The sequence below is a fragment of the Henckelia pumila genome, chromosome 4 (assembly GCF_033568475.1).
Source record: "Henckelia pumila isolate YLH828 chromosome 4, ASM3356847v2, whole genome shotgun sequence".
Taxonomy (NCBI): domain Eukaryota; kingdom Viridiplantae; phylum Streptophyta; class Magnoliopsida; order Lamiales; family Gesneriaceae; genus Henckelia; species Henckelia pumila.
Window position 1 is genome coordinate 100,034,588 of NC_133123.1, and position 25,813 is coordinate 100,060,400.

Sequence of the window (25,813 nt, forward strand, 5' to 3'; positions counted from 1 at the left end):
ATGAAAGGCGTGATGCATTTTGGTAAAAGAGGCAAGCTCAGTCCGAGGTTTATCGGTCCATTTGAGATTTTGGACAGGATTGGTACCTTGGCTTATCGTGTTGCGCTTCCTCCTAGTCTTGCAGCAGTGCACAATGTATTCCATGTCTCGATGCTGAGAAAGTATATCTCCAACCCATCGCATATTTTGGATTTTGAGCCTCTACGACTGGCGTCAGATTTGTCGTTCGAGGAGCGACCGGTGCAGATTTTGGCCCGTGAGGAGCGGAGACTGAGGACGCGAGTTATTCCCATGGTCAAGGTCCGGTGGCTAAATCATTCTGAGGAGGAGGCCACCTGGGAGGCTGAGACCGACATGCGGGCGCATTATCCGGATCTTTTCGGTACGTATCTCAATTTCGAGGACAAAATTTATTTTAAGGGGAGAGAGTTGTAACACCTAGAATTTCTTTACAATAATCCGTAATGCATAATTAGGAGGTTTAAATATTTTAAATAGAATTAAATAATTATTAAAGGTTTATTTTATAGAAAAAAAATTTAATTCTTTTATTTATGTATATTTAGGAAGTTCATTGTTCACCTTTTTGGACCATTTTGTAGGCTTTTAGGGCACTTTCTTTTGAGCCATTTATTTAAATCCGAAAATTTACAAATTTGGGTCCCAAAAATTTGATTATGGGTTGTAGTTTATTTTTTTTTTTTTGAAGCCCAAAAATCTAGCCCATGATCCAACCATTTTAGAACCCCTTGTTGAGCCCTAACCCAACTCCATCTTCTTCGCCTTCTTCTCTTCTAAGAAGCAGGGAGATACGCCGTTCCTCTTCACGTGCACACACCTCACACGAAATCGAGAGAAAACTTCAAGATTTTTGCGGAATCGCGATCACCTCGTCGTTGCCTTCATTTTCATACTATTATTTTTGCGTTTAAGGCATGTTCGCTTTCTTCCCTCACCATTGGATCGATATATTTTCCCTGCCACTGATGCTTGAAAACGTGTTTATGCATTTGTTTTGTGGTTTGGAACTCATAATTTCAGATATCTTGAATTTTCTTTGCCTATACGTATCTTGGATTGGATTTTTTTTTTCTTTTCATTCGAATGGGCATGGGCGGGCTCAAGCTGCTGCGTACTCTGGTTCAATGGTTAGATAGGTCGTTAGGGTCCTATGGAAGTGATGAAATGGGCTGGTTTTGGTTTTGTGGGTGGCCGTCGATGATGGTTTTTTGGTTTGGTGTTGTGCAGGGGCGGGAAGGTTGATGTCTTGGGCTGGGAATGTAGCTCACGGCCGAGCCAGTTAGCAAGTGGCTTAGGTTGTGGCCGGGTCTCGTAGCTCCGGTACGACCTGGGCTTGGTCCTGCCGGCGCGGCTCCGGCCATGGGTGGCCGGAGCTGGTTAGCCGAGAGGTGGAAAGAGGGGTCTGAGCGCAACGGAACGTGAGAGAGGAGAAGGGAGTGGGCTGGGGCGTGTCATGGGCTCGGTTCTGATGGGCTGGGTCCGAGTCGGGCCGGGTCTGGGTTAGTGGTTCAAGTCATGGGTTATAGGATTGGGCCTGGGTTAATGTATTTTGGGCCGGAATAAATTAATTTAGAGTCCAATAGTTTATGGGGTTAAATTGGTTATTGGGTTAATTTATTTGGGCCGGGTTAATTTAATTTAGGGTTCAATAATTATTGGGTTTAAATTGGATTTTTGGGCCAAATATTTATATTGGGCTTAACTGGACTTAGTCGGGCTTGGAGTATTATTAATTTTGGGCCTAAGAAATGTTTTATTAGGGTTTAAATTAAATACTTGTTTGAGTTTAAGGTATAAATGTGGGTTTGAAAAATTAAATAAGTGTAATTGGGCCTGACCTAGTTTTAAGTTTTAAGCTAAGGGGCAGCAAACTCGAACCAGTTGTGTCCAACTAAATAGTTCATAAAAATATATTTAATATTCGTATATGTAATATTTTGATATGAAAATTAATTTTTTTATAAAAATAAATTAAATATATATTTACGGGCAAAGTTTTCAAGGAAAAAAAATTAATATTTTAATTCATGATTCATGCTTATGATTTACGTTAAATTGATGGCATGTGAAAAAAAATAATTTTTGGGATAATTGATGTGATTTGTGACAAACACGGGACTAGGGGTCTGGATACCAGGCCCGATGACCTTTTCACTTACGATTATGAGCCTATGGATCCCCAAAGGTTAGGTGAAGTGGCATAGGGCGTTAGGGGTTACACCCCACAGGCCGCCACCACGTACGATGGATTTAGATTGATCAATCGAATTAGGTTACACTTCACTGATATGACCCACAACAAAGATTTTTATGACTATGACATGCCATATTTATGTTATGTAATAATGATATGATTATGTTAAGGTTTATTATTACGCATATGATTTTACGTTCATGCATGCATTAAAATCCTCAGGTTATTTTTATACGCGTCATATGCTTGCATGTGGTTTTATTTAGTAGTACTCGTTATGTATATTATAGAGCATGCTGGGCCTCTAGGCTCACTAGATCTAAATGGTGCAGGTGAGTTTGATTACGTAGATGATGTGGTACCGACTGGCGGCGAGGACCTCTCAGCATCCACTGCTAACTTGCTTGCCCATGACCATTGCAGTATTTATTTCCGCACTTTTATGAGATTATTCTGAGGATTGTATTGAACTATTTACAGTACATGTTTGCTATTTTTACCTTTTACGTTATGATTTTACCATGTTCGATTATTTTTAAACTATGTATTTTTGCATTTTGCGATAGCGTATTTCTCGCGCTTACATTATTTTAAATTATTCGAACAATTTAAACTGCTAGAGTTCAATCAATTTATTATATATTATATCACGTGGAATAAAATTATTTTTAGTAATGACGCATATATGTATGGGCATATATGTGGTATTTAAATCTATATTTAAAAAAAAAATTCCCTCGAGTTTTCGGGCGTTTCAGTCCAAAACAAGGATAATGATCGCTCGAGCTCGAGACTAGAATCTGTGATGATGTGTACCACGTTTCATTGGTATGGACATAGAGATGTTCAATCATACAGATTGGTGCTCATACGACGAGTTCACTGAACTACCCTCCCTCGGACTTCCCAATTGGTTATTATTCATCGAGTGGATAAGTCCGTGGTTATGGTTGTACACCAGTAGTCCTTACGACCCGGGACAACACTGAGGCTCTACATGCTAGGACTTTACTTTGACTCGTTTACCGATTTCATAAGGGTCATCAGGTGGCGAGGTTGGGTACAGTTGCGACACATTTAGGAGCCAGTGCATTGTAATCGGGGATTCACCGTTCACCTACGGGTGTGGATATCCTATGTGATCAAGTGAGATAATAGTGCATGAAATCTCTGGCCAGAGTGTAAGATTTTTAGTGGAGTAAAGTGTTTACCAAGTTACACATGCGATGCCACTATGTATTCTCAAAACATCACATCGTTATCAAAATTCACATGCAACCCTCGATAAACCAATGGTTGCAGTTTCGATCGAGATATATGAGATGAAGGGACTGTATTGTACGTTAACCATAATCGATTGGTTCTTGCAGGCACTATCAGTGATACCTAGGAAATCATGGGGCGGTGCTTCTTAACGATCTTACCATTATTCGATGGGTTAAATCAGAAATGAGTTCTGACATTTTATGATCAAGGAGTTGATGCATAAAATGTGGCTAATAAGGGTAAGCTTGGACCCACGGCTAGCTGTATCCCTGAACCATTGAGGGTTAAACAAGTACTGGTTTTCTTGTTCCCGTTGAGATAATAAATTCAAAGAGTTGAATTTATGATAAACAAATTTGACTCGATCGATAGATAAGCTTTATAAATGGTTTATAAAGGCTTATAGAAATTTTGAGACCAAAATTAATTAAAAGGGTTTAATTAATTTTTCCAAATTGGACTTTGACTCACAAAATATATATATATATATATATATATATATATATATATTTATGGATGTGGGACCTTATGTTAATAATAATATATATATTATATATTATATTATTATAATTAAAAAAAATTGAAATCAAATAAGTTGTCTACCGACAACCCATTTGCCTCAATTAATTGAGATATATACTATCTCAATTTATTGAGGGTAGTAATGAAGAGCAGAAGCTCTCAAGAAAAGGAAGAGAAAAAATTGTTTCTTCTCTGCTCGAATCTCTCATCTCGGCCAGTCATTTTCTTTGATTTTCTCCTCGTTAAATTTCTTCTTCTTTTAAGTGCGAATTAGAAAAGGAACAGGGAATCCTGTCGTGGACCTGATTTGAAGATTGAAGAAAAGGTAAAACTCTAGTTGATCATTCGTAGGGATATACAACAAGAGCTATTTTCAATTTTGAAACAGTTAGATCCATCGTCAATCTTTTAAGATTGATAAGTATAATCTCTTAACACCCACTTTAATTAAACCATATGAGTGTCCAAGCATATTTTGAACGTGAAAATAAAATTTTAAACTTCCGCTGCGGCTTGGGCATGATAGAGATCCGAGATCCAACTGCTGAGAGGTGGAAGAAGAGATTTGAGTATTTGGAGATTAAGCTTCATCAATGGTAGAGGCAAGGATCACTGGAGGAAAAGCTTGTATATTCTTTGAGATGATCAAGCGAGAGGACTGTGGAGGTTGTGCTCCAAATACAGTCTCAGGAGATGGAATCTTATGACCATCATCTATTTCCATGTGAGTGGACTGGTTTTTGAAGAGCTCAAATTCGGTCATAGACTAGAAAACTTCATCCACAGTGGTTAATGGAACTTCTGGTAGAGGGGTTTCAACGACAGTACCTGTATTAATTAGAAGACATGAAGGAGTAAGAGGTATCTAAGGTGGAGCATCGGAGGGTGTGCCAGCAGATGAGGTGATAGGGGCAGTGTGAGATATGTCCTGTGATGACGAGACAGTGATCAAAGTGGGAGGCTGTATCATTGTCCCTTATTATCTTCAAGCCTAGGGGAATGATGCTTCCCTTGTGCACCATCATCTCTAAGACCTAAGAAGGCTTCCTCCTCTAGTCTGAGATTTGGTTTTGATTATTCCCTTGGTCTTGCACCCTCATGGTGGAGAACATATCCATTGCTTCTTGAACATAGGCAACTATGTATGCATCAGTGAGGGTGGGATCTATCTCAAATTCCATCCGTCGGTCATGTATCACTTTAGCAATCATTGTGGCACTGTATATCAACCATTCCAATACTTAAAGAATCATATGGTTCAATCAAACTATTTTTATTAAAGTTATGCTCCCTTTGCGTGATGATGTATCGGAGCATACTTTCGTGAAGCTGGGAGTCAATAAGCCTTCTTCTCCCCAAGTCTGGCTCAATGCTGTCGGAGGAAGCAAGAGTTAGCATCTTATTTTATAATTTAGCTAGCTTGGACAAATTCTTCTCCTTCAAGACCTGAGAGAAGTGAACCTCGGTTCTATACATAAACCATTCATCAAACTCTCTCAATCTTCGTTGTACTGCACGAAGAACCTGTATAGCATGAGAGTCACCTCAACAATTTATGGTGCCTTCTTTGGAGGGACCATTTTGACTTTTCCCTTGTCTTTAGGGTCCATGGCAGGCACCCAAGCACTGGATGAAATTCCTCCTTCAACAATCTTTATTCCACTCACCGGTCGAGTGGTAGAAGCCTTTGGATCAGTGGAGGCAATAGATGGTTCCTCGACTGCTGCCAGTTCCTGGACTGATGGTTGACTTGTTGATGGCTGTTGTGGTGGTATAACAGGTCGGGGATCTTAGGTTATTTCAGATAAAGACATCAAATTCTTATTTTTAGGCTTTTCGCCTTCTTTCCCGTTTTCCTTGGTTTCACCTTCCCCTGCTTAGGTGAAGGAGTACCAAATAATTGAAATAACAGTATTTATCCTCTTCCGATCTGATCAACAATATCAAAAACCTACTAAATTAATTCTGGTCCTTCCAATTGTTGCTCTACAAAATCTTCCAAAAACAGTGGAGTACGACATCGTCTCCGATATAGTTCTTCAAAAGGTTCCATACCTACATTGTGGTGATAGCTGTTGTTGTATGAAAACTCAATCAATGGCAAATACTTTTGACAAAACGGGCCAAAATCCATGGTACACACTCTCAATATATCCTCAAGGGTGTGAATAGTCCTCTCAAACAGACCATCCATCTTTGGTTGATAGGCGGTACTCAGAATCAAAGTAGTTCCATATGCTCGCTTCAAACTTTCCCAATATCTATAAGTAAATCTGGTGTCTTTGTCACTAACAATGCTTTTTGGTACACCATGAAATCGTACTATCTCTTGGATATACAAACGAGCCATATATACTGATAGCGAGTCTATCCAACACTACCCAGATATAATCACAGTTCTGAGATGACAATGGCAAATGGGTCTCAAAATCGATAGTGATATTTTTCCATTTCCATTCAGGAATCGGTAGTCTAAGAAGAAAACCTCCAGGTTTCTAGTGTTCAGCCTTAACCTGCTGACATAGCAAGCATCTAGATATATACTGATAGACGTCATGCTTCATGACTTTCCACCAGAATCGATTTCTCAGATACTTATACATTTCGTGCTTCTCGGGTGAATACTTAGCTTGTTCTGGTGAGCCTGGGACGGAATTTCCTCTCTCAATACAGAATTCTCCGGTAATACAATCCTTTCTGAAAAACAAAACATTCCATCTGTCTGAAACGCGAAGCCAGATGTGTTGTCTTTGTTAGCTAGCCTAGCTAATTTCTGAAATTTCGGATCAGAAAACCGAGCTTCTTTGATCTTAACATACAAGGCTTGCTCGAAAAGGATTCTAGATACCCGAATACTTTCCATCTATTTCTTGTTTCGAAAATGAAATCCCAATGAACAACATTCCTGAATAATACTTGAAACCACATTGCTTCGGGTAGCTGATAATCTCACCTTGCGACTAAGAGCATCCGTTGTGAGATTTTCTGACCTTGGATGGTACTTGCTCTCAAAATCATAATATTTTAGCAAATCCATCCATCTTCTTTGGCACATACTCAATTCTGTTTGAGTAAAGATATACTTAAAGCTCTTGTGATCAGTGTAAATCTCAAATCTCTCTCCATAGAGATAATGTCTCAAAATATTAAGAGAAAACACAATCGCTGCCAGTTCCAGATCATGAAATGGATAATTTTCTTTGTGTTTCTTCAATTGTCAGGATGCCTACAATCACATGGACATTCTGCATCAGGGCACAACCCAATCCTAGTTTGGATGCATTGGTATAGACAATATACCCTCCGGGACCTCATGGTAGAACTAGTACTGGCGTAGAAGTCAAACGCCTACGACGCTCCCCAAAACTCTCTTCAAAGTCTGATAAACATTTGAATGGTACATCTTTTCGAGTGAGTTGTGTCAAAGGTTTAGCCAACTGAGAAATTTGCGATAAATCGCCGATAATAACATGCTAGACCCAGAAAATATAAAATCTCAGCCATCATCATTGGACGTGGCCAATTCAATAAATCCTCAATTTTACTCGAATCCACTAAAATTTCTTCGCTGGATATGACATGACCAAGAAAATTATCAATCCAGAACTCACACTTGCTTAATTTTGCATAGAGCTTATTCTCTCGCAGAGTTTGCAAAACAATGCTCAAATGTCTCAAATTATCATTCATGTTGTACGATTATACCAAACTATCATCGACGAAAACCACAAAAACGTTATCTAGGTAATACCGGAAGACACGTTTCATCAAATCCATGAACACAGTTGGGACATCAGTCAAACCAAATGACATCACAAAGAACTCAAAATGCCCATACCTTGTACGAAACGCTGTCTTAGGGATGTCCTGATAATGGATTCTCATATGGTGGTAACCGGATCTGAAATCAATATTTGAGTAAACAAAAGTACCCTGAAAATGGTCAAAAAAATCATCCATACAGGGCAAAGGGTAATTATTCTTAATGTTACTCAGTTCAACTGGTAATAATCGATGCATAGATGCATAGATCCATCCTTATTCTTGACAAATAGAACCAGTTCTCCACACGAGGACACACTAGGGCTGAAAAATCCTTTTCCCAAAAGATCTTGCAGTTGTTGCTTTAACACTCGCATCTTTGATGGAGCTCTAGAAATTTGAGTTGTACCTAGCACAAGCTCGATCCCGAATTCCACTTCTCTTATCGGAGGAACACTAGGAATCTCATCATGGAAAACATTAGGAAATTCATTGACATCTGGTATGTTCTTAATATCCACACTGCTAGAGTTTGCATCAATTACATAGATAAGGTATCCTTCTCCTCCTGACTCCAAAGCACGACAAACTCTCAGAGATTACACCAATGGCATCAGGGGTCGTGCTCCCTATCCGTAGAAGAACCAACTACGAAATCCTTCCGGATGAAAATGCACCATTCTCTAGTAGCAATTGACTTTTGCTCGATACAAGGTCAGTATATTGATACCCAAGATACAATCAAAATCCCCCATGGATAAGACCATAAAATTCGTAGTCAAAACGTTACCCTCAAACTCCAACAGAAAACCCACCACAATTTGTTTAGCTGAAGCAGACTGACCTGTCAGTGTGGAAACAAAAGCACTATATCTAGAGAAAAATAGGGTACGTAAAAGGTGACTCTTTACAAAATGGCGGGAAATGAAGGAATGAGATACACCAGTATCAATAAGAACAAAAACAGATATGCCACATAAATTAATTGTACCTGCAATGATCCATTCATTACCCTCAAAGTCCTGATAATTCCTGAGGGCAAACACTTGGCTCGGTATAGGAGACTGACTATTAGATCCTCCTACTGACTGTGCTGACGACTTCTACTGACCATATCCCGAAGACCAATACCAGATGGATGTCCTCCTTCTATCTATGGATAGTACTTCTTGACATGTCTGACCTCACCACAACGAAAACAAGCTCCAACAACTTTACGACACTTATCAGTCGGGTGATTCTTTCCACAATGGTTGCACTGCCCCTTCTTCCGACAAAATCTATGAAGTCCTAATGAACCAAAAAAAGTATTAGAAGAATCATACTTCTTAAAAGGCTGAGCCCGCGACCCAAAGTTACCATATGGTCAAGAAGAATTCAGGGTCCTACCTCGCTGCAGAATGATCACTGATTTTCGAAAATGGTTCACCAATCCCTCGTAGGACGTCGGATCATAGACAGACACCCGATCAAATATCTCCTGGTTAAAGCCCTAAATAAAATGGTCATAATTTGCCTCGAAAATATAGTGAATATGAGGGCAATACAGTAAGAGCTCAAAGAAATTCTGCTTGTATTCATCCACATACATGTGCCCTTGCTTTAGCGACTAAAGCTCTATGGACTTGGCATGGAAAAGAGCAAGAGGAAAATACAACTTCGAGATTGCAGTACGGAAATCAGCCCAAGTAACCGTACCTCGCTCCTACAACACTGGAGTAGAAACAGAATTACACAATTTAAGAACACGATCCTCGAGATAGAAATTCACTGCCTCCAGACGTTGTTTTTTAGTGGTTTTGAACACTCTAAAGCAAAATTCCATGTCCTCCAACCAATCCTAAGCCACTTTAGCTGGCTCTCCACATACTAGTGGCTTGGGTCCTGTATGAAGGAACCAATGCATGTCAAAGCAACGACGATCTTCATGGTCATGGTTTCTATGTTCCCAGGGTGATCACAACCCTCATCATCACCCCGTCAACCCACACTACTATGATTACTCTCGTCGTCTTTTCTTTCCATCTACAAGACACAATGAAGATCAAACCAAAGCAAGGTTATATATCCCAAAAATCTAATGCATGTTGTGATACCATAAATTTAGTGACCTGGTAGCGCTTAGACGTGTCACGCCCAAATTAACCTAACTCAACTCAGATCAACTTAATAAACATGTAGTACCGAGAGTAAGGATCATTCCCACGAGGAATGTGCAATTTATTGTGTTCTTAAAATTACTGAAATAAATAAAAAGGGGGTTTTGAATATGAAATTAACTAATAATAATTAAAAGCAAATTAAAATACATTTTATTAACTAGCATGCATGATTAAAATTATAATGAAGCAATCAATTAAAACAAACCTTGGTATCGGTAGATTACGCCCTTGATGTTTATTAACTCGATCATCAATTCTCTAAAAATAATTAATTCACATTTGAATATTCATCATTGAAAATTTAATTTTTATCTCACCTTAATCTTAGTCAATTAGACACAAGCGTTTGAAGTTAACCCTTACCAATAAATCAACCAATATGCAAGAGATCAAGATTTAAATCTAAGGTAGCATTCAAACTAGTGAGATTGATGAATCTAGACAACATAAACACAAGAGGTTATATTTAATCTAGTCAATCGTTGTTCCAACGATTTAATAAATTCAAAAGTAGAAATTATTAATCATAGTTGCTTTGAAAATTAGAGAAATAAAAAAATTACGGATTTGATATGTAATTTAGCATTAGATTGTATGAGAAAATAATTAGGTGATCAAGCCAATAATCAAACACACAAGCATGACAATCAATTCCAAACAACTCTTGATACTCAAATAACAAATCAAACAATGAATGTGTATCAAAATTTCACGAAAAAAAAAAATTCAAGGATTCGTCTTCCTCAACCAAGAATTAAAACTTAGTCACTAAAAGTCATGAAATCTCTAGAAAAATTCAAGAAAAAAATTAAATATAAGAACAACGAAGAAAACCTAGCCGCCAAAGGATTCCTCTCTGCGTTCTCTCGTCCAAAAAACTACTGCTTTCATCCCCTATTAGTGTTAAATATCGCCCAAAACTAAAGAGTATCAAAATTTCAAAATTCTGCGCAATATATTTTTTTTCCAAATCTGCGACATGCACGGACCTTGTACTAAGGACCGTGTCTAACTCCAGGTGCAGTCTGGCTCAAATTTTTTGACGAAACGCATGCACAGGGTCCGGGCCCCCTCCATGCTCAGTTTCGTGCCAAGGTCCGTGTAGGCGCTGATTTTTCTTCCTAGCGCGCAGTTTTATTGAAAAATTAATATCTCAATTTAAAGCCGTCAGACCGAGCCAAAATTTGGACAGTAGCTTCAAAACATCTTGAACTTATTTTTTAACGGTAGAGATCGGATTTAGATATTTCAAGAATACAAAATAAGTTTTTGACCATTACTGCTTTGTAATTCATTCTTGCGGCTCTTATCTTGCTCCAAATTCTTCCTTTCCCTATATCAAATCACAAACTAATGATTAGTGACTATAAAATTAATTTAATCACTCATACTTAAACCTTTACTCGTCCTTGAGCAACACAAAACTAAAAATAAGTTCCAAGCTCAGATTTTGTAATGTTAACCATGATTTACACATGTATGCATCAGAAATTAACTCAATACATGATCAAGAAAGGCGTTAAAATGCTAAAAACGGAACATGTTCAATACCCAGAAATTTAAACTAGAGATATGGCTGCAAACGTGTGTTTGTGTATGGTCATTAACAAGTGTCACACTCCACTTATCCATTCAATGAATAACCCCACAACAGCTCAAGTTGCACACACAAATCAAGTTATACCATTGAAAAACTCTTTTTTTTTCTTTTGTTTTTTTTACTGCCGAATATTTGCACCCGGTTTTCCTCAACTCCGTACATTCTCCTCCATATTTAGCTCTTGAAATTTGTGGGATTGGAATTTCAATCCTCATTCCAATGCCTCTCCTCACCTTAATAACTCCTTTTTTTTTTCTCTCTAAGACTATCACAAGGCTCACACGACTTTCACTATGTCATATACATTTCACAAGCCATGACTCTTGCGTGCTCAAAAATATTCAAGAGCCATATCAAAGTCTAATTTTCATTGGAGATCAAAGTGTTCCAAGGATAGCAAATCATATATTTTCAAAATAATGCATGTCATCAATTAGATATCATCACGGGCTAGTGAATTTCAATAGCCATATTCATCGTTAACTATGAGCTCTAATTTTTTTTTTTCAAAAACTAGCTAAATACTCTAATTGACTGGCTAAGTCCTCTCCCCCATACTTAAAATCTTACATTATCCCCAATGTAGGAAAAAAAATGAAAAACAAAAATAAAAAGAAAATACCCCCCTTGGGTTGCCTCCCAAGCAGCGCCTCTGTTTACTGTCGTCGACCCGACTGCATGCTTCCTTGTTGCTCATTGTGGTTCATATCTGGTTACTTTGTCCACCTTCACCCATTTGAGAAATTTCACAGTTAAATTTTGTCCCTGCTTGCTCAACTTTGATTTCTTTGAGATCCCCATCTCTTGATGACATATTCCTTTCTCTATGGGTATTCCTTTTGATCGATCTAGAGGAAGTTTTGGCTAAGTTTTAGATTCCTGCAAATCTGAAAGAAAATTTCTAGCATTAGAATTGTTAGCAGGTCTTGCATTAACCTCCCTTAACATATCCCCATTCACACTTCCTTTTTTTCTTGTGACAAGTGATTATTGATATCAAGAGTATTAACAAAACTTTCACCACCAGGATATTTCATGGTATCATAAATATTAAACTTAACAATATTACTATCGAATTCCATAATGAGAGTAACATTATTAATATCTATGATAGACTTTATAATTTTTAGAAATGGTATTCCTATAAAAATTGGACTATTCAAATCAATATTTTTCATGTCAAACACATAAAAGTCAGCCGAAAAAACCAAATTATCAATTTTCACAAGAACATCCTCAATCACACCCCTAGGATGATTAGTAGACCTATCAACCATCTGAATTACAATTATAGTTTCCTTCAAGGGCCCTAGTTTTGAGGAAGCACAAGTAAAATATGGCATGACATTAATCGATGCTCCTAAATCTAGAATGGTTGTTTCAAGCTGAACACCTCCTATCGTACAAGGAATAGAAAACAATCCTGGATCCTTGAATTTTGCGGGTATCGTTTTTTGAATCACAACAGAGACCTGTTCGCATAATTCTATTTTCTGGAATCCCTTCAATTTTTGTTTTCTTTTCGCAGTACATAATTCTTTAAAAAATTTAGCATAGCGAGGTACTTGTTTAATAGCATCTAACAAAAGGATATTTACCTCACATCTACAAAAAGTATCACAAAGCTCCTTGATGCCTTCATCCATTCTAGACTCTTTCAATACTAAGGGAAAAGGGGGTATGAGTTTGTACTCAAAAATGGGAGGAAACTTACCTTTTGGTGTGTCTTTTTGAATAGACTCATTTTCCTCCACCTTGGATTCCTCCTCATTTTCATTCTTTGCGGGATCTTGTACCATTTTTTCTTGTATCTTCAACTCCCTTCCACTCCTTATAGTGATTGCACTTACATTCTCTTTTGGATTTGGCACTATTTGAGATGGTAAACTACTAGAGATTTGTGCCTCCAACCTGTTTATTCCTGTTGCCAACTGCCCCACCTGAGTGTTCAAGTTTTGGATACTTGCTCTCGTTTCCTGTTGAAATTTCAAAGTGTTAGTTGCAAGGAGCTTAACAATATTTTCTAAAAACTCATCAGGGGTAGGAATTTGAGGATGTTGCGATTGTTGAGGATATGGAGGCCTATATGCTTAATTATTCGGCTGCCCGTGAGGTGCAGGCTGGTTCATTGCAAGATTGCCATATCTGAGGTTCGGATGATCCCTCCAACCTGGATTATATGTGTTCAAATAAGGGTCATAATTTCGATGTGGTGTCCTTGGAAATCCTCATATTGCATTGACTTGATCAGTAGATCCCTCTTGAAGAGTGAGACACATATCAGTTGGATGCCCCATTGCAGTGCAAACTCCACACACCTTAAAATTTATGTCCATTACCTACAGCAATTTGACGCACAAGAGACGTTAGATCAATCAGTTGTTGTTCAAGGGAAGAGAAATTTACCTCATTGTTCCTTCTGGGTTTTGGATCACTTCTGATGGTGCCAAATTACTGAGAATTGGCTGCCATGTTCTCAATTAAGTTCCTCGCATCTTGCGGTGTTTTGTCTACAAAAACTCCTCCACTGGCCGCGTCCACGATGCTCCTATCATGAGATAACAAACCTTCATAATAATACTGAATTAAGAAATTTTCACTTATCTGATGTTGCGGACAGCTAGCACAAAGCTTCTTGAACCTCTCCCAATATTCATGAAGTGACTCTCCCATATGTTTCTTGATGTCATAAATCTCTTTTTTGATGTTCGCTGCTCTCGAAGCTGGAAAGTACTTTTCTAGGAAAATACTCTTCATCTCTGTCCAAGTTGTGATGGATCCAGGAGGTAGGTAGTATAGCCAATCCTTTGCAGCATCTTTCAGAGAAAATGGAAAGGCTCTCAATTGAATTTGTTCTTTCGTCACTCCATGGGGTTTTTATGCTTGTACATACCACATGAAATTCCATCAGATGTTTATGGGGATCCTCACCTGCAAGGCCATGAACAGAAGGTAAAAAATTTATTAGTCTAGACTTCAATTCAAAAGTATTATTAGCTTGTAATGTAGGAAAAATAATTCATAAGGGTTGTTGATTCAGATCAAGGGATCAAAGCTGTCTCAAGCTCAAATTTTCATTTGCAGCCATCTCTTCTCTAGGCTTTTCAAATAGAACTTCTTCTTCCTCTTCAAGTTTCCTTCGAGCTTCCTTCTTTCGTCTATGGAACGTTCACTCTATCTCCGGATCGTAGGGAAATTGTACCTCTTCTGAAGATTCACCTGCACGCATGAACAACCAGAGAAGCCCTGGGAGAAAGAATAGAAATAAAACATAAACATAAACACAAAAAAATTAAACGCCTTCCCCGGAAACGACGCCAAAATTTGGTAGCGCTTAGTTGTGTCACTCCCAAATTAACCCAACTCAACTCAGATCAACTTAATAAACATGTAGTAGCGAGAGTAGGGATCATTCCCACGAGGAAGGTGAAATTTATTGTGTTCTTAAAATTAATGATATAAATAAAAAGGGGGTTTTGAATATGAAATTAACTACTAATAATTAAAAGCAAATTAAAATAAATTTTATTAACTAGCATGTAGGATTAAAAATATAACGAAACAATCAATTAAAACAAGTCTTGGTATTGGTCGTCTACGCCCTTGATGTTTATTAACTCGATCATTGATTCTCTAAAAATAATTAATTCACATTTTAATATTCATCATTCAAAATTTAATTTCTATCCCACCTTAATCTTAGTTAATTAGACACAAGCGTTCTAAGTTAACCCTTACCAATAAATCAACCAATATGCAAGCGATCAAGATTTAAATATAAGGTAGCATTCGAACTAGTGATATTGATGAATCTAGACAACATAAACACAATAGGTTATATTTAATCTAGTCAATCGTTGTTCCTACGATATAATAAATTCAAAAGCAGAAATTATTAATCATAGTTGCTTTGCAAATTAGAAAAATCAAACAATTACAGATTTGATATCTAATTTAGCTTTAGATTGTATGAGAAAATAATTAGTTGATCAAGCCAATAATCAAACACACAAGCATGACAATCAATTCCAAACAACTCTTGATACTCAAATAACAAATCAAACAATGAACGTGTATCAAAATCTCACGAGAGAAATAAAACATCAAGGATTCGTCTTCCTCAACCAAGAATTAAAACTTAGCCACTAAAATTCATGAAATCTCTAGAAAAATTCAAGAAAAAAATTAAATCTATGGAACAACGAAGAAAACCTAGCCGCCAAAGGATTATTCTTTGCATTCTCCCATCCAAAAAACTACAGCATTCGTCCCCTATTAGAATTAAATATCGCCCTAAATTAAAGAGTCTCAAAATTTCAAAATTCTGCGCAATATATTTTTTTCCAAATCTGCGACATGCACGGACCCTGTACTAAGGTCCGTGTCTACCTTCGGGTGCACTCTGCCTCAACTTTTTTGATGAAACACATGCACGGACCTTACTCCAAAACATGCACGAAAGGGTCCGGGCCCCATCCGTTCTCAGTTTCGTGCCAAGCTCTGTGTAGGCGCTCATTTTTATTCCTAGCGCGCGGTTTTCTTGAAAAATTCAAATCTCAATTTAAAACCTTCAGATCGTGCCAAAAGTTGGACAGCAGCTTCAAAACATCTTGGAATAAATTTTTAACGGTAGAGATCGGATTTAGATACATCAAGAATTAAAAATAAATTTTTGACCATTAATGCTCTATAATTCATTCTTGCGGCTCTTCTCTTGCTCCAAATTCTTCATTTCCCTATATCAAATAACAAAATAATGATTAGTGACTATAAAACCAATTAAATCACTCAAAATATACCTAATAATCACAATTTAGTCCAAGTAAACATAGTAAAATATGGACATATCAAATCCCCCATACTTAAACCTTTGCTCTTCTCGAGCAACAAAACTAAAAATAAGTTCCAAACTCATATTTTGTAATGTTACCCATGATTTACACATGTATGCCTCAGAAATTAACTCAATACGTAATCAAGAAAGACATTAAAATTCTAACAACGGAACAAGTTCAATACCCAAACATTTCAACTAGAGATATGGTTGTGAACGTGTGTGTGTGTGTATAGTCATTAACAAGTGTCACACTCCACATATCCATTCAATGAAAACCCCCACAACAACTCAAGTTGCACACACAAATAAAGTTATACCATTGAAAAAATCTTTTTTTTTCTATTGTTTTTTTCACTTTCGGATATTTTCACCCGGTTGTCCTCAACTCTGTACATTCTCCTCCATATTTAGATCTTGGAATTTGTGGGATTAGAATTTCAATCCTCATTCCAATGTCTCTCCTTTCCTCACCTTACTAACTCCTTTATTTTCTCCATAAGACTATCACAAGGCTCACATGACTTTCACTATATCATATACATTTCACAAGCCATGACTCTTGCGTGCTCAAAAATATTCAACAACCATATCAAAGTCTAATTTTCATTGGAGATGAAAGTGTTCCAAGGTTAGCAAACTATCTATTTTCAAAAGAATGCATGTCATTGATAAGTGCATTTTGTATGCATTATTTTATGTTATTTTTATGTTTATTTTGCATACATTCGTATCATATCATTGTGTTTTTATGTGATTTGTTGCATATGTGTGTATTTCACTCTCCGGGTTAATTTTGTAGAAAAATGGATTTTTGAAAAAATGAATTACGGAGCAGCAATGATAAAAAAATTTATTTTTATTGATAGAAAGATTAAAATCCGATCTTCACCATTCAAAATGAATTTCAAGATGTTTTGAAGCTGCAGTCTAAATTTTAGCTCGATCCGCCGACTAGAACTTATGATATGATTTTTTAAGAAAACTGCGCGCTGAAAAGTGGGTATGGTCGGACCCAGGAACGGACCTGGCACGGGGTCCGTGCATATCGCAGAATTTTAAGAATTGGGACATAAATTTTCTCGCTCGAGCGAGATTTTCTATTGCTCAAGCGAGCGATCGCGAATCAGAAAAAATTAGATTCTCGGAAATTAAAACCTTATCTTTCTAGGCTTTATTTTATGGGCTTTCAAAGACATATAAATAGAAGATTTTCAGACGCGAAAAGGGGTTCCAGAACGCAGACAGAAGGAGGCGGTTGGGAGACTTGGAGATTGGAGATCTGCTCCATATTTTTCAGAGTTTTTTCTTCCTTTCTTCTTTTTATTTTTGAATTATTGTTTTCAATTATTGAGTAGATTTTCTTCAACCAAGACGGCATGATTGGGCCGGATCAACTGTTTGCTTAAGAGGCGATTGGGATTTTTCTTATTTGATTTGATTTTATTGATTGTTAGATTTATATTTATCTTGTGAATAACCTGATCAACTGTTTGCTTGACTGTTAATCGATTCTAAGTTGACAAATCAATCACTTAATAATTGACATATGGTAAAACCGACTAGAAATAGTATTCGGTTTCAGTGTGCGGTTTTAGGTGAAAACTGAATTCTCACAGTTATTGATGCATTTGAATTTGATTAGAATTACAAAAAATTAATCCGTCAATATTTGAATAGGTTGATTGTTCTAGAAATAGACCTTTGAACTAGTTAGGAGAATTCACCGTAATTTAAGATTAAATCTGAGTCCTGAATCGGCTACATGTTACATGATTTTTTCGGTACCTACGTGTGTATTGGTTGTCTCGTTTTAATTAAATTTTCTTTTCAATTATTTTAATTCTTATTTATTAAGAAGTTTTTATTTTAAATTATTATTTTATTTAAATCAAATTATTTTTATGATTTTGTCTAGATAAATTAAAATAATTAATTCTTGAGAATTGACAACAGTCTCTGTGGGATCGATACTTGGACTCTCTGTCCACTTAATATTGCTTGAACTAGTGTACTTGCTAGTAAATACCAAATTAAGCCGTCAAGTTTTTGGTGTCGTTGCCGGGGATTGTTTGGTTAGTATTAGGATAGATTATTTGCTTAAAACTAGAAATTTTTTTTCTTCTTGCATTTGTTTAATTTTTTATTTTAATTATAATTTTTCTTAATTATGAGGTACTTGGAGATGGATCATCAACAGGTGTTCACAAGGTTTGGCCAACAATACTCAGAGCCTTTCTATGCTGCTTGGGGGAGATTCAATGATTTGGCGAACATATTTTAATGTCATGATTTTTCAAACCAGACTCTAGTTCAGATTTTTTATGGTGGTTTGGATGCGACAACAAGAAGTTGGGTAGATTATGGAGCTTTTTCAACTAAAAGTCACTGGTTTCACAAAGATTACAACAGTGCTATGCACTTGTGAAATGATATGGAAGATTTCGACTACCATTGGCATTCGAACCAACCACCTAAGAGTCAAGAAGAGTGTATAGGGCATTTTTAAGATCATGTGGCTCAGTTGAAGAACATTGTGAAAAAGAAGACTCAGATAAATAAGTTCTTCGAAAGTCACATCAACTCTATGAGTTTCTTGGATGAACATATTGAGATTCTTATAAAACCATCTTCTGAGATTTGCCAAGAGACTGGAGAGATTTGTGTTGATCAGTTATCATGGGCATGTGATCCTGCAGTAGTAATTGAGCCAGAGCATGAGGAAATAATTTTTGAGGAATCTTCTTGTGAGTATGAGCCAAATGTGACAGTGGAGGAGGAAGAAATATACAAAGAGAAAGATTTGACCTCGTCAGTGGCCTTTGCATGTACATCCTTAGAAGATCCATTTTTGTAATTGACGCCACCTCCAAGTATTATATCCTCGATGAGCTTCAGTCTAGATTAGGAGTCTCCTTCCAAAATAATCAGTTCATGCCGAGTATTGTTGGACCGACGAGCTTAAAAAGTCAATACCACGTCAAGCTTGAGGGCGTAGAGAATCAAGACCCATACGTAGAGTCGTATGATTCTTACTATGGGCGGAAATCGCTTTTTGATGGTTGCTTCTACATAGTCGGGCGATAGACTATAACTTTAGCGCTGACTGGGAGGCAACCCAGTGTTCTCTTTTCATTATTCTTTTTATTGTTATTTTTATTTTTATTATATTTTGTAATCCATTGCCTTACCCATCACCTTTATATGTGCAGTATGTTGCCCGATTCAGTGAAGTTGCTGTTGGAGTTCTACAGCCAAAGAAAGACGCAGAAGCAAAAACCAGGGGAGTGTTTTTTTGTTTTCATTTTTTTGTTCATCTTGCATTTGTTTGTCTTTTATGAATTCTCTTCTTTGTTTCTAGAGTATTGAGGGCAATGCTTTGGATAAGTATGGGTGGGGGGGGGGGGTAGTATACTAGCGTTTATTTCATTGTGTTTTGTATTTGTGTTGCATATAGTTCGTTTCTTGTCTGTTTGCATCTTTGTCATTTTTGTAGTTTGTTTCATGTGTTGAGTAGGATGATAATTGGGAGCCAATTATGATATGAAGTTAGAAAAATAAATTTTGGTTAAATTTTTTACTCTTGATTGGACATGAGAAACTGTAGGTTGAACCGTAAATATTTTTACACACACATGTTAGACCAGTGAAATGTAGTGATATCATTGATTATGTTTTTTTCTGTTTGACCATTGCACGACAGTAGGTGTTTGTTAATCTTGATTGTGTTCTTTAAGTTTCAATGAGTTTCTAACATTGCACTTACGATCATGGGCGCACCAAATAAATTTTTATGAAATTTTTTTTGAATCAATTAACTCCATCCGGGTTGTGAGCAAGGGATTGAAATCCTAATCATCTTGTTCTTGACTAAGTATGCGGATTAAATGGGGTTAAGAATTTGAAATTTTAAAAAATTTGAAATAAAATCAATAACAATTCCATTCGGGCCTGGAAATAGTCTAAAGGGAGTTGTGCTTGTTAGAAATTGTTGGGACGAAGGGGCACTTGATTGTGACACTTGCACTGATTTGTCATAGGTCGCTAAGCAGTCGTAGAACGGATTCTTTTTAAGTTGCATGTAGCTGGAATAACATGACACACACACACGTTCACGCTAGACCGATTGTGTATTCTGAAAACTTAAGAGCAAATTTGTGATTCTGTTTTGTTGAAACTTCTCTGAGGCTATTTATCCCATGAATTTTTCCTACTTTGTTTTTGTTGTGTGTTTGTTGCATTGTCTGTCTTGCTCGAGGGCGAGCAAGATTTAAGTATGTGGGTGTTGATAAGTGCATTTTTTATGCATTATTTTATGTTATTTTTATGTTTATTTTGCATACATTCGTATCATATCATTGTGTTTTTTGTGTTTTTATGTGATTTATAGCATATGTGTGCATTTCACTCTCCGGATTAATTTTGTAGGAAAATGGATTTTTGAAAGAATGAATTATGGAGCAGCAATAGTCAAAATTTTATTTTTGATGATAGAAAGATTAAAATCCAATCTGTACCGTTCAGAATGAAGTTCAAGATGTTTTGAAGCTGCTGTATAAATTTTAGCTTGATCCGACGGCTAGAACTCAAGATATGATTTTTTCAAGAAACATGCGTGCTGAAAAGTGGGTATGCACGGACCCAGACACGAATCTGGAACGGGGTCCGTGCATATCGCAGAATTTAAGAATTGGGATAGAAAGTTTCTCGCTCGAGTGGGATTTTATTTCAAGAAACATGCGTGCTGAAAAGTGGGTATGCACGGACCTAGACATGGGCCTGGCACGGGGTCCGTGCATATAGCAGAATTTTAAGAATTGGGACAGAAAGTTGCTCGCTCGAGTGGGATTTTATACTGCTTGAGCGAGCTATCGCGGATCTGAAAAAATTAGATTTTCAAAAATTAAAAACCTTTTTTTTTCGGGCTTTATTTTTTGGGCTTTCAAAGACATATAAATAGGAGATTATCAGACGTGAAAAGGGTTTCCAGAATGCAGACAGAAGGAGGCGGTTGGGAGACTTGGAGATTGGAGATCTGCTCCATATTTTTCAGAGTTTTTTCTTCCTTTCTTCTTTTTATTTTTGAATTATTGTTTTCAATTACTGAGTAGATTTTCTTCAACCAAGACGGCGTGATTGGGCCGGACAAATATATGTAGAAAACTTGGATGTTTATTTGGGATTTTTCAGATTTGATTTGATTTTATTGATTGTAAGATTTATATTTGTCTTGTGAATAGCCTGATCAACTGTTTGCTTGCATGTTAATCGATTCTAAGTCGACAGAGGAGGAATTGATTTCGATCACTCTAATAATTGACATATGGTAAAACCGACTAGAAATAGTATTCGGTTTCAGTGTGCGGTTTTAGGTGAAAACTGAATTCTCAAAGTTCTTAATGAATTTGAATTTGATTAGAATTATGAAAAATTAATCCTTCAATATTTAAATAGGTTTGATTGTTCTATAAATAGACCTTTGAACAAGTTAGGAGAATTTACCGTAATTTAAGATTAAATCTGAGTCCTGAATCGGCTACATGTTACATGATTTTTTCTGTACCTACGTGTGTCTTGGTTGTATTTTTTTAATTAAATTTTCTTTTAAACTATTTTAATTCTTATTTTTTAAGAAGTTTTTATTTTAAATTATTATTTTATTTAAATCAAATTGCTTTTTATGATTTTGTCTAGATAAAGTAAAATAATTGATTCTTGAGAATTGACAACAATTCTTGTGGGATCGATACTTGGACTTTCTATCCACTTAATATTACTTGACCTAGTGATCTTTCTAGTAAATACCGAATTAAGCGGTCAGTCATCAATTAGATATTATCACAGGCTAGTGAATTTCAATAGCCATATTCATCGCTAACTATGAGCTCTAATTTTTTTTTTTCAAAAACTAGCTAAATACTCTAATTGGCTGGTTGAGTCATCTCCCTCATACTTAAAATCTTACATTATCCCCAATGTAAGTAAAAATAATTCAAAACAAAAATGAATAATAAAAATGAAAAAAAATACCCCCCTTGGGTTGCCTCCCAAGCAGCGCCTCTGTTTACTATCGTCGGCCCGACTGCATGCTTTCTTGTTGCTCATTGTGGTTCATATCTAGTTACTTTGTCTACTTTCACCCATTTGAGTAATTTCACAGTTAATTTTTGTCCCTGCTTGCTCTGCTTTGATTTCTTTAAGATCCCCATCTCTTGATGACATCTTCCTTTCTCTATGGGTATTCCTTTTGATCGATCTGGAGGAAGTTTTGGCTCAGTTTTATATTCCTGCAAATCTGAAATAAAAATTCTAGCATTAGAATTTTTAGCAGGTCTTGCAATAACCTCCTTTAACATATCCCCATTCACAACTTCCTTTTTTTCTTGTGACAAATGATCATTGATATCAAGAGTACTAACAACACTTTCACCACCAGGATATTTCATGGTATCATAAATATTAAACTTAACAATATTCCCATCGAATTCCATAGTATGAGTAACATTATTAATATCTATGATATACTTTGAAGTTTTTAGAAATGGTATTCCTAGAAAAATTGGACTATTCAAATAACTATTTTTCATGTCAAGCACATAAAAGTCAGCCGGAAAAACCAAATTATCAATTTTCACAAGAACATCCTCAATCAAACCCCTAGGATGATTAGTAGACCTATCAGCCATCTAAATTACAATTACAGTTTCCTTCAAAGGCCCTAGTTTTATGGAAACATAAGTAGAATATGGCATGACATTAATCGATGCTCCTAAATCTAGCATGGCTGTTTCAAGCTGAACACCTCCTATCGTACAAGGAATAGAAAATATACCTGGATCCTTGAATTTTGCGGGTATCTTTTTTTGAATCACAACAGAGACCTGTTCTCATAATTCTATTTTCTGGCATCCCTTCAATTTTTGTTTTCTTTTCGCAGTACATAATTTTTTCAAAAATTTAGCATAGCGAGGTACTTGTTTAATAGCATCTAACAAAGTGATATTTACCTCACATCTACGAAAAGTATCATAAAGCTCCTTAATGCCTTCATCCTTTCAAGGCGCTTTCAATAATAAGGGAAACGGGGGTATGGGTTTGTACTCAGAAAGGGGAGGAAACTTACGTTTTGGTGTGTCTTTTTGAATAGGCTCATTTTCCTCCACCTTGGATTCCTCATTTTCATTCTTTGCGGGATATTGTACCATTTTTTCTTGTATCTTAAACTCCCTTCCACTCCTTATAGTAATTGCACTTACATTCTCTTTTGGATTTGGCACTGTTTGAGATGGTAAACTACTAATAATTTGTGCCTCCAACCTGTTTATTTCTATTGCCAACTGCCCCTCCTGAGTGTTCAGGTTTTGGATACTTGCTCTTGTTTCTTGTTGAAATTTCAAAGTGTTAGTGGCAAGGAGCTTAAAAATATTTTCTAAAAACTCACCAAAGATAGGAATTTGAGGATGTTGCGGCTGTGGAGGATATAGCGGCCTATATTCTTGATTATTCGGCTGCCCGTGAGGTGCAGGCTGTTTCATTGCAGGATTGTCATATCTGAAGTTCGGATGATCCCTCCAACCTGGATTACACGTGTTCAAATAAGGGTCATAATTTCGCTGTGGAGGCCTTGGAAATCCTCATATTGCATTGTGTGAGACCTCGGTTCTAAACATCAATTAAAGGAGTAATTAAATTAAGCAAGCATTAAAAGCCAACACACTTTTTTTAAAAAAAAAAAAGCAGGGCCCGCGCGGCCACGCCTCATCATGCGCGGGCGCGCACGGTGCCCTGGCTCATGCGCGGCCGCGCCTGATGAGGCGCGGCCGCGCAAGACGCCCTGCCCAAAAATGGGCGCAGGCGCGCCTCCCTGGCTGCTCCGGTGCTAGAATCGCCAAAAACGAGAACATCAAGCCATACAATACTCCGAAACATAAACATGCGTTACAACTTGGTTCCTCCATTTAAAACAGGAGTTCTGGATTTCAACAAACAAACCAAAGTCGAGATCATGCAACAACAATATAACGATGAAGTTCGATAACTAAACATGTTCTAACATATACTAGATTGACATGCTGGAATCGACTTCTAGACCGAGTCTCACTTCTACATCTTCCCCTCGAAGCTAACCATGCCTCTTCTGACTTGGTCCTGCCTCACCTGTTTCCAAGTACACATACAAACAAAGACAACAGCCGGATAAACCGGTGAGAATAATATTCCCAGTAAAAGAGACTAACATGCAATCAAATAAACATATCAAATCATACTATGAATTCATTCCTCATATTATCAATTAATCCATTCAAGTACTGAATTAAAATGATATGCATGTCTTTAAAACTTCTGGATTATTAGACTCAGATAATCAATTGGAATTCTTCTTTCTTTCTTTGGTTTGGGATCCCGAGTTTAAAACATCCTACAATCACACCGACTTCCCTCTCGAGGTGGACGTGGCATGCTTTAATCATCTAGACTCAAGGGCATTATAGTGAGCTACTCGACAAAGTAGTAAATTGCCTACCAAGCTACTCGACTACAATCCCTAGATCGTCTAATTCAATCTGAATAAATAAAGCTCAATATGAATGCATATGTAATCTCATGCACTCAATATAAATTCAATAATATAATCAAATAAGAAGTCAAAATATGCAGTATGTGATTTCTTCTAGGACACTCGAATCAATCCGGATTCGAGTTAATCGTCCTATTCCAATCCAAAGTCATCTTATACCTCTTCTTCGACGTTCCAAAACTTCAATCTAAAAACAACAATTCCTCAATCAAATCCAAGTCAAGTTAAATCAATCGATAAAGAAGGACATCGATACTATACCGGCTCAACTCTTCCTAACTGATCCAAACTGCAAGGCTCGCAACTCCAAAAAATTCAAATCAATCTATCAGAAGAAGTCATAGCGATCAAAATCGATATCAAAACTCATACTAAGCTCGGTATAACTCAAAACATGGAAACGATATCCAAAACTCAAACTGACGGCATAACGACTGTAAACTGACCAAACCAAAAATGCAGACAGCAAAACAACAACTCAACAAACTCATTCCCATCCTCAACATCAAACCCAACACAATATCAACACATCTAAAGATCAAGATTTTTGAAAAAGACAAGAAAAATCATAACAAATCTGAACGTCGCTCTAATTCAAAACCGACAGATAATAAACGATCAGAACTCTATCAAGAACAACATACTCGAATCTCGAACGATTCTAACAACATCAAAAAACTAGAATGTATCCGATCGTAGAAAAACTTACGATATAACGGAGCTCTTGTAGTAGTGATCGATAATCTGCCTTTAGAAATAAATTCCACCGGCCGGATCGAGCTCGGACTGAAATCAGAAAGTTTGAAACACAAAAAGGGCGCTTCAATGGAGTCTTCTCGGTTGGGAGGAAGATGAGGAAGCTTTTTGCAATCAT

The 25,813-nt window shown here is 36.8% G+C and overlaps 1 protein-coding gene across 1 annotated transcript; it reads left to right on the plus strand.

Moving 5' to 3' along the window:
* On the plus strand, positions 1-1,304 carry LOC140861450 (uncharacterized). Its single transcript, XM_073264468.1, has 2 exons — positions 1-382; positions 1,249-1,304. The coding sequence occupies exons 1-2, from the start codon at positions 1-3 to the stop codon at positions 1,302-1,304; spliced, it is 438 nt and encodes a 145-aa protein (XP_073120569.1).
* The last annotated feature ends 24,509 nt before the right edge of the window (positions 1,305-25,813 follow it).

Coding starts and splice junctions, on each gene's coding strand:
- LOC140861450 (XM_073264468.1), top strand. CDS start 1: ATGAAAGGCGTGATGCATTTTGGTAAAAGAGGCAAGCTCAGTCCGAGG. Junction 383..1,248: donor GCATTATCCGGATCTTTTCG/GTACGTATCTCA, acceptor GGTGTTGTGCAG/GGGCGGGAAGGTTGATGTCT.